We start from the raw sequence: 15648 nt of genomic DNA on the forward strand, positions 1-15648 counted from the left end.
TATGGACTGACCATATCTAATGTATCATTGAAATGTCACATTTAAGAGAATGTCAAATGGATCAGTTTTATCTTCTTTATCAAAGCATTCTGTGAATGATCAGAGTTACATTTCTAGTCCACATATAATTTTTAAATTGCAACATCTGAGACATTTTTATTTGTGCTTGTATTGAATCCTATCCTGTTAGAACTATTATTCATTCTAAAGTGGAACTTTAAGAAAGAATTAACTGAGTTCAATATTTCTCAAACAAGCAAAGAAAAAAAAAACACCCTTTAAGAACTATTCTTTGTTCTTAAAACTTTGTTTTTTTTTTCTCTTTTGTGGGAAATACTCACTTTGATCTCCAGAAACTTGTGTATTGGAGCACATCTGCTCTAGTTGTGCAGCTAGGCTGTGGTGACAGGACTAGTTATCAGTTTCCATCAGTATACTAAAATGGAGAATGCAGTTTACATTGAGTGAGTCTGATCTCATTTCATTCCATTTGGTTATACTAGAAGGTTATAACTTCAAGTACTAGATATATTTAAATATTTCCAGTCCAGTTTTCTTACTCAAACCCATGAAGTCAGGTCTGATTACAGGCTTCCAAAATGGGGCTTGTTATCAGGATAACTAGAATGACATTTCTGGATCTAAAAAGGGATTTAGAAATGCTATCACTTTACTCAATTAAACAGTGATACACAAGTGTATCACTGTTTCTGTAAACTTCACATAAAAACATTAAATACTAATTAATAAAATAATCATATTAGATGAATTGGTTTATTTTATTTATTTATTTTTTTGCAATTTTAGCATTATTTCTTTATAGTTTCTGTTTTATATGCAGAGCAAAGATACACTAACTTTACCATGGGCAATGATAGCCAAGCAGCTACCCTCCTGTTAACATAAATAAAATGAAAATTAGTAGTTAGATTCTTTAGATTGGCTCTTTAAAATTTAAAATTCACAAAAAATAAAGGACTAAAATCTACCATTTGCATGTTCTTACCTGTGGAGTTATTTGCTCATTTTCATCAGACAGACATAATCCAACCATAGGATGAGGAAGAGTAAACAATTGCCTTGGCATCTGACCAACTGTTTTAATCATAGTCTTTAAGGCTTCCCGGGCTATATGATCCTGAATTTTACCAATATCAAGGCCATAATAGGTCTATGGAAGGGAAGAAAGAGTTGAAAAAATTGAACATTGAAGTCCAAAACAAATACTTGCCAAAGTATCACTCATTAATAATGCATTCAGATAGCTGATTATATCCTTGAAGCAACCCATCACATAAAATATTGAATAACTAAATCATATACAGATAAAAACTTCATTCTAATTGAAATGCAGTTATAGTCTAAAATTCCTAATGTTTCTGTTTTCGTTTAAATATTTAAATTAATTAAACATTTGTTAAATGAGGCAAGGGTTTCTTGTATTCTATTTTTATTTTTATGGAGATGTAACAGTTTGTATGTCCCTTCAATCCTCACATAACAAGTTTTATTATTTTTTTTAATGAGAACACTCCACACATTTCAAACTGTTCAGTGAAGTTGTGACTATACAGAGACTTATTTATTAGTTATTATTTGAACAGAATGAATTCAAGTAGGTTTGAACATACTGAATTCAATTTGGACATTAATCCTGATATACCTTCATCAATATTATTATTATTATTATTATTATTATTAGCCATATGGTGCAAGGAAGCCTGAGGCTTATGCTGCACCAGGCAAAAAAAAAAAAAATTCTGAATTACCCAAAGAGAGAGAGGTAGAAGGGAATCACCAAGAAAGAGAAGAATGGTGATATCCAGCTCAGGACCCTGGGTGTGCCAAGCCCATACTCACCAGATGTGAGCCCCTGGGGATATCATTGAAGAATACACAAAACAACAATGGGCCTAGCACCGAACCATGGGGAACTCCACTAATAACATTTGTTCATGAAGAGCAGTGTCCATACCACTCTCTGTCGTCTCCCACTCAATCATCCCTTTATCCATTATAGAAACTTACCCTTAATGCCATACCTCTCCAATTTGTACAGAAGTCGTTCATGTGCAACAGCATTGAAAGCTTTCCTGAAATCCAAGTATATGATATCAAAATTATTTTTTGCATCCAGTTGCTTTGTGACCATATCATAGTATCCAATCAAGACTTCCTCTTAACAAATCTATTCTTTATCTTGACTAGATGATCCTGCAGTGCTTCTTTAACCAGTGACTCTATTATTTTCACTGGAACAGAATTCAACCTGATAGGTCTGTAATTACTCGTGTCACCCTTTGTGAATTGTAGATATATTTTACAAAATCATTGCAAAAAGAAGCATTGCAGGATCATCTAGACAAGACTTCAGTTATAGCTCGGACACAGCATGGGTTTGTTAAAGGGAGGTCTTGTTGGACTAATTTGAATGGATACTATGATGTGGTCACAAAGGAACTGGATGAAAAATTATTTTGATATCATATACTTGGATTTCAGGAAAGCTTTTGATACTGTTACACATGGAACGCTGTTGTACAAATTTAAGCAGTATGGCATTAAGAAAAATTGCTGAAACGGATAGAGGGATGGTTGAGTGGCAGATGGCAGAGAGTGGTAATAAATGGACATTGCTTTATGTGGACTAATGTTATTAGTGGAGTCCCCCAGAATTCAGTGCTGAGCCCATTGTTGTTATGTGTATTCATCGATAATATCTAGATTTTAATGTTCACAACTCCAGCTGGATTCCATTTTTTAGTCACACCGACCCAGCTGGTTGAGATGCTGACGCTTTTGCAATTACTAATGACCTTGCACAGATTATTCATTTACCTACAAGAATCCTGGACAATCCTAACCATACAGCCAACATGCTTGATCTTTTTCACACAAACAACCCTTCTAAGTACACGGTCGAAGTGAGTGGTCCTTTAGGCACCTCAGATCACAACTTGGTGATTGTCTCTTCTCCAATGGAGCGTTTATCTCATGCCTATTCCCAATTCATACTGTTTGGAATGACAAGAAAGCAAGACAAAAATGGGATGACCTGCGAGATTTCTTTTCTTCTTTTCCTTGGTCGGATTACTGTTTCAAAACTTCTAATGTCAATGTTTGCTCAGATCTTGTCAGTGAGATTATTCTTGCAGGAATGGAATCTTTTATTCCACACTCCACTATAAAATCTTGTCCTTTATCTAAACCTTGGTTTTCCAATAAATGCACTAAGGATGTTCAAGAGAAGAATGTTGCATATCATAATTGGCTTGTTTCCAATTCTTCACTTTACAAAAATTGTTAAGCAGTTATTAATCAGTCCAAACAAGATTATAAACAGTGTAGAGTAGAAAACTTGCTTCTTGCCCTAATGGTAGCCAAGCATTCTGGTCTCTTGCCAAAGGTACTGGCTTACACTTTTGCCCATCTCTGCTCCCTCCTCTGCCAAACCAGATGGTTCTGTTGTCACTTCAGCCAAGAATAAAGCTCACCTGCTAGCATCCCATTTTTTTCCCAACTCATGTATTAATGATCTTGGTAAAACACGTCCCACCATTCCCAACACGCTCCATTCAAAGCCTCCTGTGCTCTTCCTTCAAAAGAATGTCAGAAGGATTTTGATGAATCTTGATGCTAAGAAAGCTCCAGGTCCTGATGGTTTTTCTCCACTTGTTCTCAAAACCTGTGCTCCTGTTCTTTGCTGCCTTTTTTATCTTTCTTATTCCAAAGGTGTTTTTCCTTCTGCTTGGAAATTTGAACTTATCCAGCAAGTTCCTAAAAAGGGTGACAAATCCCTCCCATCCAATTATCGTTCCATTGCAATTACTTCTACTATTTCTAAAGTAATTGAAAAATCAATTAACTGCCAACCCAAACTACCTAGAAACCTTCCATCTGATCAATGACTGCCAGTATGGATTCTGTCAGTATCGATCCACTGGTGATATTCTGGCTTCTGTTACCTATTTATGGACCAATTAAATGGAAAGGTTTGGTGAAACACAAGCAGTTGCTCTTCACATCTCAAAGGCTTTCGATTGTATTTGGCATAAAGGCTTTCTAAACAGCTTCCATCTTATGGTTTGCCGACTGTTTTTTGTAATTGGTTATCCAGTTTCCTCTCTGATCGCTCACTGAGGATGATGGTAGATGGCTCTCTGTCTTGTACCTTCTCCACTAATGCTGGTGTCCCCCAAGGTTCAGTTCTTTCAACCACCACTCTTTTCCTCTTGTATATTGATGACCTTTTTCCATTGACTGGAAATCCTATGATAGCATATTGCATTCCAATTTCCATTTTGAGAAACGTTGCCCTGCTCAATCAGCTTCAACTTCTCGAATATCCGCTACCAATTCCTTAAATGCCGATCTCTAGGTAATTCTCCAGTGGGCAAAGACAACTTAGTTGATTTCAATCCTTCTAAACTCAGTCTTGTCTTATATCTCGCAAAAAATATTCTTCTGCTCCTATGCTTATCTTTGGTGACATTCCAGTTTTTAGGCAAAATGATATATCTCTTTTTGGGATTAACCTGACTTCTAATCTGTCTTGGCAAATATTGCTTCCTCTGCAATATATAATTCCCGCTCTCTCTCTCTATATACATCTCTCTATCCCTCTCTCTCTCTCTCTCTCTCTCTCTCTCTCTCTCTCTCTTTCAATACAGTCTGAACACGTGCCGCCACCAGCCAACACACATTTACTGTCCAACTTCAAACTCACAAAACGAACTTTTCATCTTTCTCATTTATACATTCAACTGCCGTTTTCTGGAACAACCTTCCTTTATGCAGATTTCCTGAAAATTACAGTCTACAGAAGTTCAAGTCTAATGTCAACAAATACCTTCTTTCGTGTTCTCAACCTCCAATCCAAGCATAGTACTAAGTGCGTACTATAGGTTCTAATACTTCTCGTGTTTGGGGTCTTCATAAAAAAAAAATATATATCGATGAAAGTATATCAGGCCTAATGTCGAAATTTGCAGTGATGCAAAGGTTGGCAGGGTTGTTAATGACAGTAAAGACAGTATGCTACTGCAACAGGATCTAGAAAAGTTAGGCAGATGGGCTGAGAAGTGGCAACTGAAGTTTAACATTGACAAATGCAAAGCACTGCATATACAGTATTTCCCCATGTATAAGACACACCTTAATTTTGGGGCCCGAAATTTGAAAAAAAAAAAAAAAAAATGTATTACACAAAGTTATTGAACTCAAGTTTTATTCATCATAAAATTCATACAACTCATCACTGTCAAAACTCCCATCCATTAGCTTGTCCTCATCTGTGTCTGATGACGAATCACTGTCTTCATATATTGCCTCATCCTCAGTTCCGTCTATGGCATTTGAAATGCCACACTTCTTAAATGACTTGACAACGATCTCAATCTTGATATTATCCCAGGATCTTTTCACACAGATACAAACTCCTATAGTTGGTTTCTTCACTCTTCCTGCTGGTGTCAAATTGTCCCCAGAAGACTTCATCCATTGGTTCCATTCGTCTCTCATGGCAGCTTTGAAGGGTTTGTTAATGCTGATATCAAGTGGTTGGAACTGGGATGTCAAGCCTCCAGGTATGACAGCAAGTTTTGTTTTCTTCTTTGTAGCAATCTTCTTTGTGTTTTTTGTTATGTGTGCCCTGAACTAATCAAGCACCAATAGGGCAGGTTTGCGTAAGAGCCCACCTGGTTTCCTGCTCCAAACTTTCTCAAACCAGATCTTCATCCCATCCTGATCCATCCAACCCTTGTCATGAACGTGGACAATCACTCTTCGAGGAATGTCTTCTTTTGGCATTGTTTTGCATTTGAAAATCAGCATAGGAGGCAGCTTGGTTCTGTCAGCACAACAAGCTAGAACAACTGTATAATGGCTCTATTCATGTCCACTTGTCTTCCCAGTTAGTTTTCACCACCTTCTTATCAACAGTTCTGTTACTGGACATCAAATTGAAGGGGGACTTTGTCCATATTTGCAATCTGTCCCAACTCAAACTGATGTGTCTTCCGACATTGAATGACAAAACGATGAAATTCAAGGACCTTCTGCTCATAGCTCTCAGGCATCTTTTGGGCAAGTCTGGTGCATGTACGCATGCTTAGTCTATTCCGTTTCATGAACCTGAAGCACCAATTGTGTCCTCCTTTGAAATCAGTAACTTCTTTTTCATCAGCAATTCTTCTTGCCTCATGCTGAACCATCTTTGTGGACACAGGAATTCCAATTGCCTTTGCTCCTCAATCCATACCTTAAATTCCTTCTCTAAATCAGGCCATTTTGCTGACTTGCCTCTAATGGCCTTCTGCCATGGCGTTTTCAGTAGGGTTTCTTCTTCCCATAGCCAGTCTCGGATTGTTTTCTCAGCTGGAGGAGGAGGACCAAACTTACGATCAGCAGCACGATTTCCATTCACTTTTGCAAACTGGATCACTTTTAACTTGAATTCAGCACTGTACGAAAATCTTTTCTAAGCCATTTCTGGGCAGAATGTAACCTAATATACTGGTAACAATTGCGAAACAATGAGAGCAAAGACAACAAGCGCAAAAAAGCGGGAAATGCATGTAAAAAAAAATCTACAACCACTGTATAAGACGCACCCAGTTTTTAGACACCAAATTTTTCGAAAAAAGGTGCGTCTTATACATGGGGAAATATGGTAGGTAGCAGTAATCCAAGAGAAACCTACCAACTCAGTGGTACTACACTCAGGGAGGTGGAGAATGAAACAAAAACCTAGGGGTAATTGTGCAATCAGATATGAAGTTCTCTGAACAGTGCAGATGGGCTGCCAGAGCTAGTCATGGATTTGTTTCAATGATTTATTAGAATTTTGCTAGCAGAAACAAGGTGATTATCCCTTTGTATACGGCAATGGTTGGGCCACACCTTGTGTACTGCATACAGGTCTGGAGGCCTCATATTAGGTAGGATGTAGAGTTGCTAGAAAGAGTACAGAGAAGGGCAACAAAATTGATGTGAGAAACAAAGGGGTGTGCTTACGAAGAAAGGCTTAAGTTCTGCGAGTTGCATCTGGCAGCATCTGGAGACTAGGCACCTGAGAGGTGATCTGATTGAGATCTATAAGGCCTTGAATGGTTTCAGCAGGCTCAATGCTGATGGGACACTCCGGCTTGCTTAGATTAAGAACCTGAGGGGACATAGATTCAAACTTAGGAAAGACAGTTGTAAAATAGATGTGCAGAAGTTTGGCTTTAGCGACCTGGTAGTTTATTGCTGGAACAGACTTCCATATTGTTGTTGTGGAAGTTGATAGCTTAAATAAATTTAAGGCTGAACTAGACAAACATCTGGAGTGACCGGATGGATGAAATGGGAAGGTTTTTTTTTTTTTTTAGCTGATGTTGTGTAAGCTTGCTTTTTTGCATCATATGCGAGATGTTGCAACTAATACTAATATTGATGAGAGTGTGGAGGTTAGTTTCTGAGACTTGGTGAGGGTCTTTGCGTTAATTGGCATGAGTATCTTTAAATCATCAGCATAAACCATTGTATTCAGCTCCATGACTACAAGTGGGGCAATGAGGAGGAGGCCAGATAATACTGCCCCCCCTTACAGGGTTCCAACCGAGATTATCTTGCAGTATTGGGTGTTGTCTACAGACAGTTTCACTATACCATTTTGCAGCAGAGATGAAGGAAAGCTAAGATGTCACCACGTATCTGATAGTGCTCTCTAGTAGCTTTAGGAAGGATGCGATGTGCACGGCATAGAAATCTATATAGGTGGCTGCTAGTTCTTCTCTATCATCGAAGGCTGTGAGGATTCTGTGAGTAGTTGCCAAAAGATTGGTCACAGTTGATCTGTATATAAGTGCATAGTGAATCTGTCAGGGGTTGTTCAGCAGGATCTGATTGGTGAGGATCGGTAGCAGTATTTTTTCTAGCAGCTTCAGTAGGCAGGATGAGTTTGAGATCAGACTGTAATGTTTCACCAGTGATGGAGTTCGAGTTTTTGGCCTTGGCTTGACTAGGTATTCCTTCCATTGTTGTGGGAAGCAGCAGTTTGAGAGCACTGAGTTAAAAATATATAACCGAGCTTAAGGTACTTAAGCTTAAATTGCAGTATCCCATCAGGTCGAGTAGTAGAGGTTGCTGGCAGTGGGTTTATAGGATTAATCAACTTTTGTCGCAATATTAATATGGTGGTCAGTGCATCAAAGTTGGTGTCAGATGTTGGTAAACGGGGGTGATCATCTTGGTTAACAATGAGCTAAACCTGGTGATGTAATCAACCCAGCTTTGGGGATCGAATTGTGGGGGGAAACCTGAAGGGGGGGTGTCCTTGTATGGAACTTTCCCGATATGTATGGTCCTGTCAAGGTACGATTTTATGGATTTGGATTTCTGGCAGTTAAACTCAGCTCGAGCAGGCAATCCTGTCTGTATTGCTCCTAGACTGCTTCCACAGTTTGTGCAGGTGTTGCTTCTAGTCAAAGCGTTTCTTCAGGTCATGGGACCACCATGCTTTGAGTGAGGAAAGACTGTGATCCTTCTTGTGGCTGCATAGCTTATCACAGAGACAATCCAGTTGGTAAGCAGGGTGACAACCAGCTGGACTTCACATGACTCGAGGATTGACCAAGGGATGAGCAAATGCTGCCTTGATGCATCTCGGTATGTCTAGGAATGTTGGGCTGACATGGGACATCGTTTTTGTTGGCTGATTGAGAAAATGACAATCAGTCAGTTTAAACTGTATCAAGAGTGGATCATGTTCTCTGGGGTTTGATTGATAGTATAGGGTATGGATAAGGTCAAGTTGGTTGGCTCCATGAGTTGGAAGTTCACTGACAAGGAAGACGTGAGAAAGGAGCTGCTGCTTTAGGTGGTTAAGTTGAGGAGGCAGATTGAATTCGCCACATACGATGTTGACAGTGGTAGGTTGAAGCTCGTCCAGGATCCAATTAGCTACTTCAAGAATGACATCTTGAGATGGTGATGGGGGACATAAACTACAACTATTTGGAGTATGATAGATTGGTTCTTGAGTTTGACAGAGATGGCTTCAAAATCTTGCAATTCAGTAGAAATGATAAAGTTCAGTGTGAAGAGGGTTCATTTAAAAAAAGATGGCAGTACCCCCTCCTTTCCTGTTATCTCTCGACTTAAAGGAGGAGCCATATATCCTGCTGGGACAGGGATTGCAATACATTCCTGGCTGCACTCTATGATTCAGAGAAGATCCAGGTGTCCAGCAAGGAGTAAATGCTCTAAGGTGTCAAATTTATTTCTAATGCTGTGCCCATTTTCGTAGAGTAGCTGAAGCATAGTAGTAGTAGTAGGGATTTTCACTAAGGTTGTTGGCCTGTTATATTTGCCTTTCAGAGGCTTATGGGAAGAGCGATCTGTGATGCTTGTTGGAATAATCCTGTCACTTTCGGGTGGAAGTGGTATACATGCAGGAGGTGGCACAGAATGGTGTTTACTAGGAGGTACGGGATATGTGCGATGACATGCGGGACTATCATATTCTCGGCTTGCCATCAAAGGCCTTTAGGGGTGAGCTAGTTGGCATCCAGTGGTTCGTTGCTGTGGCTAAGGTGTCTTTATTGCGAGCGGTCTCATAAAATGGTCAGATTATTGCTCCAACTGGCCACATAGATGGGTGAGAGATTTTATTGCAATCTTTTGAGTTGCAGTGAATAGCTGCATATTTAAAAGCTTCATTTTGACATTTAGACTGGCAGCTGCTTTACTGAAACGCATAGTCAGAGTTCTTCTTCAACGACATGATTTGGGTGGAGGTCGTATGGGATCAAGTTTTGAGATGAAGATGGTTGTTCTTGCATTAGTAGGCTGTCTTATTGCATGCAGCTATGATGTAGGAGAAGATACAGAAGTTCTCAGTGTGATGCAGAAGATCAAACTGGGAGCTTCTGTATTGGTGGGGTCCTTTGAGTGAGTTTTGTGTGGATAGCTGGAGGAGCCTTCTGCGCACGTGTGGGAGGTGGTAGCAGCAGAGCTGTGGGCCACAGCTCAGCTGCTACCACCGGAGGAGTATATACTGATGTCTACAGGTTTTGAGCTAGCACGTGCATATGTGGGGTTATTTCGTTTGGGCTGACTTTTAGTGTAATGTCGTGATGCAAAAGGTGGTTGGAAGAATGATGGATAACAGCTGCACTGTTGGGTCATCGAGTGAACAGGGTCTTCTCTTAGCTTAGCTGTTTGCTGTCTAGGCTTTTAGGTTCCATGAGTGCTGGCTGGTTTCTTCTTTTGAGGACCAAGCTGGTCTGGCTGGTTTGCAATGTACTTTTTTGAAATTTCTCTTGATCGTCATCTTCTGTTTGTGTGGAGGCATCTCAGGCCCGCAGTTAGTGTTCCCTAAGGTTCGCAATGCTAGCTGTTGGGCCAAGCACTACTTGACATTGGGGGTTTGATGTCAGGTTGAATTGTAAGATAGGTGAGGTGCTCTGATGCTTGGTTGAATGGTTAGAGCTTTAAGCATGGGGATTGGGTGAAACTGATCTGCCAGCTTCTTGTTTTCTTTTGATTGTGTCTGTAAGCTCTTGTAGTAGTTTTAGGCCTTGTAACTGATAGTGCATTAGCAGGCCTTGATTAGTGAGCATGAGCTCTAGTTTGTTCTGAAAGGATGTCAGCTTTTTTTGAATATCCACAGTGTTGTCTCTCATCTCATTAGCATTAGCATTAGCATTAGTAGAGGCATTTGATGCAAGAAAGCAAGCTTATGCAGCATCAGCCAAAAAAAAAAAAAAAAAAAAAAAAAAGTAACATAAATAAATAAAAATAACCACTTCCACTTCACCCCTCTGTTCGTTCGAAATACCTGTCCAGCTGAGCCTTAAACTTATTTAGGCTATCAACTTCCACGACAAGGGATGGAAGTCTGTTCCACCCACCAACCACCCGCTGGCTAAAGGCAAATTTCCGGACATCTATCCTACATCTGTCTTTCCTCAATTTGAATTTATGCCCTCTCAGGTGATTTTTCTGAGCTAGAGGAAGAATCCCATCAGCATTGAGCATGCTCAAACCATTCAAGGCTTTGTACACCTCTATCAGATCACCCCGCTGGTGCCTAGTTTCCAGACACTGTAATTTGCAAAACTTAAGCCTTTCTTCGTAAGAGAACCCCTTTGTCCCATTCACCAATCTAGTTGCCCTTCTCTGTACTCGTTCCAGCAGCTCTACATCCTTCCTGAAATGAGGCCTCCAGGCCTGTATACAGTACTCTAGGTGTGGCCTGACCATTGCCTTATACAAGGGAATAATCACCTCCTTATCCCTGCTAGAAAAATTCCTATATATCATTGACAATACACCATGAGCTACTCTTGCAGCTCGTCTGCACTGCTCAGAGAACTTCATATCTGCCTGCACCACCACCCCCAGGTCCCTTTCATTCTCTACCACTGTCAGTGTAGTACCACAGAGTTGATACGTTGCTCTGGGGTTGCTGTTTCCCATATGTAGTACTTTACATTTGTCAATGTTAAACTTCATTTGCCACCTCGAAGCCCATCTGCTCAACCTTTCCAAATCCTGTTGCAGCAGCATAGTGTCAGTAGTGTCCTTGACAACCCTGCCAACCTTCGTATCGTCTGCAAACTTGGACATTAAGCCTGATATATACCATCATCAATATCATTTATAAATACAGAAAACAATAAAGGCCCCAATACTGAACCCTGAGGGACTCCACTATTAACGTTAGTCCACGATGAGCAGTGTCCATTGATTACCACTCTCTGTCTTCTCCCCCTCAACCACCCCTTTATCCATAGCAGCAACTTGCCTCCAATGCCACACTGCTCCAATTTGTGCAGCAGTCTTCCATGTGCAACAGTATCAAAAGCCTTTCTAAGATCCAAGTATATAATATCAAAGTTATTCCCTGCATCCAGTTCTTTTGTGACTGCATCATAGTATCCAATCAAATTGGTCAGGCAAGACTTCCCCTTAACAAAACCATGCTGTGTCCTAGCTATAACTGAAGTCTTGTCTAGATGATCCTGCAGTGCTTCTTTCACCAGTGCCTCCATTAATTTTCTGGGAACAGAAGTTAAACTCACAGGTCTATAATTACTTGTGTCAGCCTTTGATCCCCCTTTGTGAATTGGGGTCACATTTGCACATCTCCAGTCAATGGGTACCTCCCCTGAGTCCAAGGAAGCTCTCATAATTATGGCTAAGGGTTTACTTACCTCCTTTGCTGCCTCCTTTAATATAACTGGATAGATCCCATCCACCCCAGGTGCCTTTCTTGTGTTTATCTTCAACAATTTCTCCTCCACTTTGCTCTCAGTTATTACAAGATTCTCTAGCTTACTGCTAGAGTTGAATACACCTCTGGCATTCCCCTCGCTGAATAACTCCTCATGTGTGAATGTCGATGCAAAATATTCATTTAGTTTGTTAGCTACCCGAGCAGGGTCATCAACAGTTGACCCATCGATCTCAAGTGGACCAATCTGATTCATCCCCTTCCTTCTAGAGTTTACATAAGTAAAGAACTCTTTGCTGTTTTTCTTCGCATCCCTTGCCAAGGATCTCTCGTAATCTGCCTTCGCCTGCCTAACCTCCTTTGTAACTTGGTTACAGATCAACTTGTATCTATCATAGGCGTCCGTGTCACATGTTAATTTGTATGTATCCCATGCATTTTTCTTCTCTGCCATATGCCTCATTAGTTCATCTGACAACCATTTAGGCCTAAACCTTGAACAATATTTCTTAGTTGGTATGTAAAGCCTAGTAGCTTCCACGATAAGTTCTTTGAATGCTTCCCATTTTGAATTTGCTGTTGGCAATATCATCAGTTGATCCCACTGTATAGAATTTAAATACTGTCTCAGTCCATTGTAGTCGCCTTTACGAAAGCAATACCCCTTCCCTTTACCCCTAATGGTAGTTACCTCTTTGAGTAACTCCCACTTCAGCACACTGTGATCACTGCCACCAAGTGGTTCATTTATCTGCAGATTCTTAATGCATGAAGAATCACTACTGATAATCAAATCAAGAGTATTACTCCCTCTAGTTGCCTCCCGAACATGCTGATGTAGAAAACAATCATCCAATAAATCCACAAAAGTCTTGCTACTGTGTGAGTGACCAGCCCCCAAATTCCAGTCAATATCTGGGAAATTAAAATCCCCCATTATAAGACTCTCTGATTTACTGGCCCACTCTATTTCTCCGAACAGTTTCTTATTATACTCATCAGAGTCATTAGGCCTATAGCACACTCCTACTCTCAATTTTGATCTCCCAATGCTTATGTCACACCAAACTGACTCGACACTGCACTGTCCAGCGATGTCGACTGGCTTCACTTCCTTGGATTTTATGTGTTTTTTAACTAATAGCATAACCCCTCCTCCCTTCCTATCCTGTCTATCCTTTCTGTAGACATTGTACTCCCCAAATTCCAGTTCTGCATTTCTTATATCTGTGTGACACCACGTCTCTGAAATCCCCACAATATCTGCCTTTGATGTTTTGAGCAATACCTCAAATTCATCAAATTTATTTACTAAACTCCTAGCATTGGTGTACACACAAGTATACATGCACCTGTTCTTTTTCTTAGCTACCCTAACACAACCCATGTGTTTACTTGTACCCCAATGATTCCCAGCAGTCTCTGAAATATCCTGCATCTTATTTTCCAGGCTGCGGCTCATTCCAATAGAAGCAGTGCAAGAATCACTTTCACCTCTGCCAGTGGCTACTGTTAATCTATTAGTCCTTGTATCCCCCCAATCTAGCAGTTTTCCGACCCACCTAACATTGCCTCGATAGCATCAGCAAACATTCTTGCACCCTTTCTATTTAAGTGTATCCCATCCCTGTAGAAGCAGTCTCTCCTGTTAACAAGTACAGACCAGGCTGAAAAAAATTCTACCCCTTGAGACCTGCACAATCTTTCCAGGGCCGAATTGATTGACAGGGCTCTCATCATATACTCCCTCCTATCGTGTCTGGGCAGAATTGCAGACACTTTCAATTTCAACCCTAATTCACGGCTTTTTTTCATCAGTGACCTGTACTTGTCAAGTAATTCCGCCGGTCTCCTACTCTTAATGTCATTAGTGCCAACGTGTACAACTATATCACCTTTTGTGCCCTTAAAAGATGATATCCGCTCTACAACGTCATCAACTTTTGCCCCTGGCAGACATACCCTGGTCCTATTCCACCTATCCTTTTTACAAAGCATGTTTCCCGTTTCCCTGACAATAGAGTCACCAACAACTACTAGTTCCTTTGGGACCAGCGCATTCTGCCTTGGGGGTTGCCGCTGTGTTCCGCGATGACCAAGTGCAAGCTCTGGCATTGGTGTGGGCAGCTGAGAGCTTGATGGGCCCCTCACTTGTAATCCTTCGAGGGCATCCACCCTATCCTTCAAGCTCTCATATAGGCCCATAACAACGCTGAGTTGTCGCCTTATCTCCTTACACTCCTTGCATCGCACACACACAAAGACATCCCCCATGGCAGTATCATGTCCCATACTTGACTGCTCCGCAAACATCAAGCAAATAGTGCATCTTACAAGGCTGTGATTCAGAGGACAACTGCCCCCCCTCAGTTCTCCCCTGGGCCACAGCATTCCCATTAGCTTGAGCCCTTTGCTTTGCTGCTCTGGTTTGAGTCATGATTTAGATTTACTTTCAATAAAATTTCAATTTCTGTACAAAATTAAATCCTAAACTTGTATCCAAACACAGTTATAACGCTATATTTATGTTTCAGTAACGAGTGTTATCTACGGAATATTTACGTTTCAGTAACGAGTGTTATCTACGAAATATTTACGTTTCAGTAACGAGTGTTATCTGCGAAATCCCTTTATATAACTTTCGTATCAAGTTATGTATTAATTATTTGTTTTTACTAATTATTTATGTTACGTAACCTAAGTGGTTATATGTATAATTAATTATGTTAAATAAAATTAATTATATTACGTTTGTAATCTAAGTCGTTATATGTATTTATTTAAACGTACAATTTAACTGCTAACGAAGTTCAACTAACGCTATCTAGTACGGTATATCGTATCACAAAGGCGGGAAAATTACGAACGGTTAGCGGAGTTGAAACACGTGGAAACCTTTACCGATACTTTTATGCAATTACAAGGCCGAGTAAAGAATAAATACACCAAATTAATCAGAAAATCACAAAATAATGTTATACTACTAAATTTAAATCAAAAGTTTTAGAAAAACAATAATTTCAAATCAATAAATAAGAAAAATCCACTTAGCGGCTTTGAAAACGACCGTCTCTAGTAGCCTCGTCATTTTTTATCTTTATCTGCTTTGCATAAACTGAGTTAAGTTTTTGAAACAAAGCCTCATATCTATATTTATCCACTTGATGTACTAATTATGAGACAGGTGTTTTTTTTTTTTTGGGTTTATTGGTAGCGGACTTGGATGTGGGAGTTTCGGCTACGGCATTTGCTACTGTGCAACTCTTTGGGTTCACATTAGTGTTGGCAGGGTCATGTGTGAGGCAGGAAGCGCATTGCCATGCATTTTGCATAATCTTTTTCAATGTTTTGTGTGAAATTCCGGCACATCTTAGGCAGTAGCTTCAATTGCAGGTAATATATTTGATTTTGTTCTTAACTGCTCTGGG

The 15648-nt window shown here is 40.1% G+C and overlaps 1 protein-coding gene across 2 annotated transcripts in view; it reads right to left on the minus strand.

The window, feature by feature from the left end:
• The window catches only part of LOC150084630 (lysosomal-trafficking regulator-like), an 813382-nt gene that overhangs the window by 213821 nt on the left and 583913 nt on the right, over positions 1-15648 (minus strand). For both annotated transcript variants that reach the window (XM_090375369.1, XM_090375368.1), the window contains exon 19: positions 1007-1171. In XM_090375369.1, the coding sequence (XP_090231495.1) occupies positions 1007-1171 (165 nt within the window). The remainder of the gene's footprint in view (positions 1-1006; positions 1172-15648) is intronic.

The sequence above is a fragment of the Mastigoproctus giganteus genome, chromosome 6 (assembly GCF_048544385.1).
Source record: "Mastigoproctus giganteus isolate SK-2022 chromosome 6, ASM4854438v1, whole genome shotgun sequence".
Taxonomy (NCBI): domain Eukaryota; kingdom Metazoa; phylum Arthropoda; class Arachnida; order Uropygi; family Thelyphonidae; genus Mastigoproctus; species Mastigoproctus giganteus.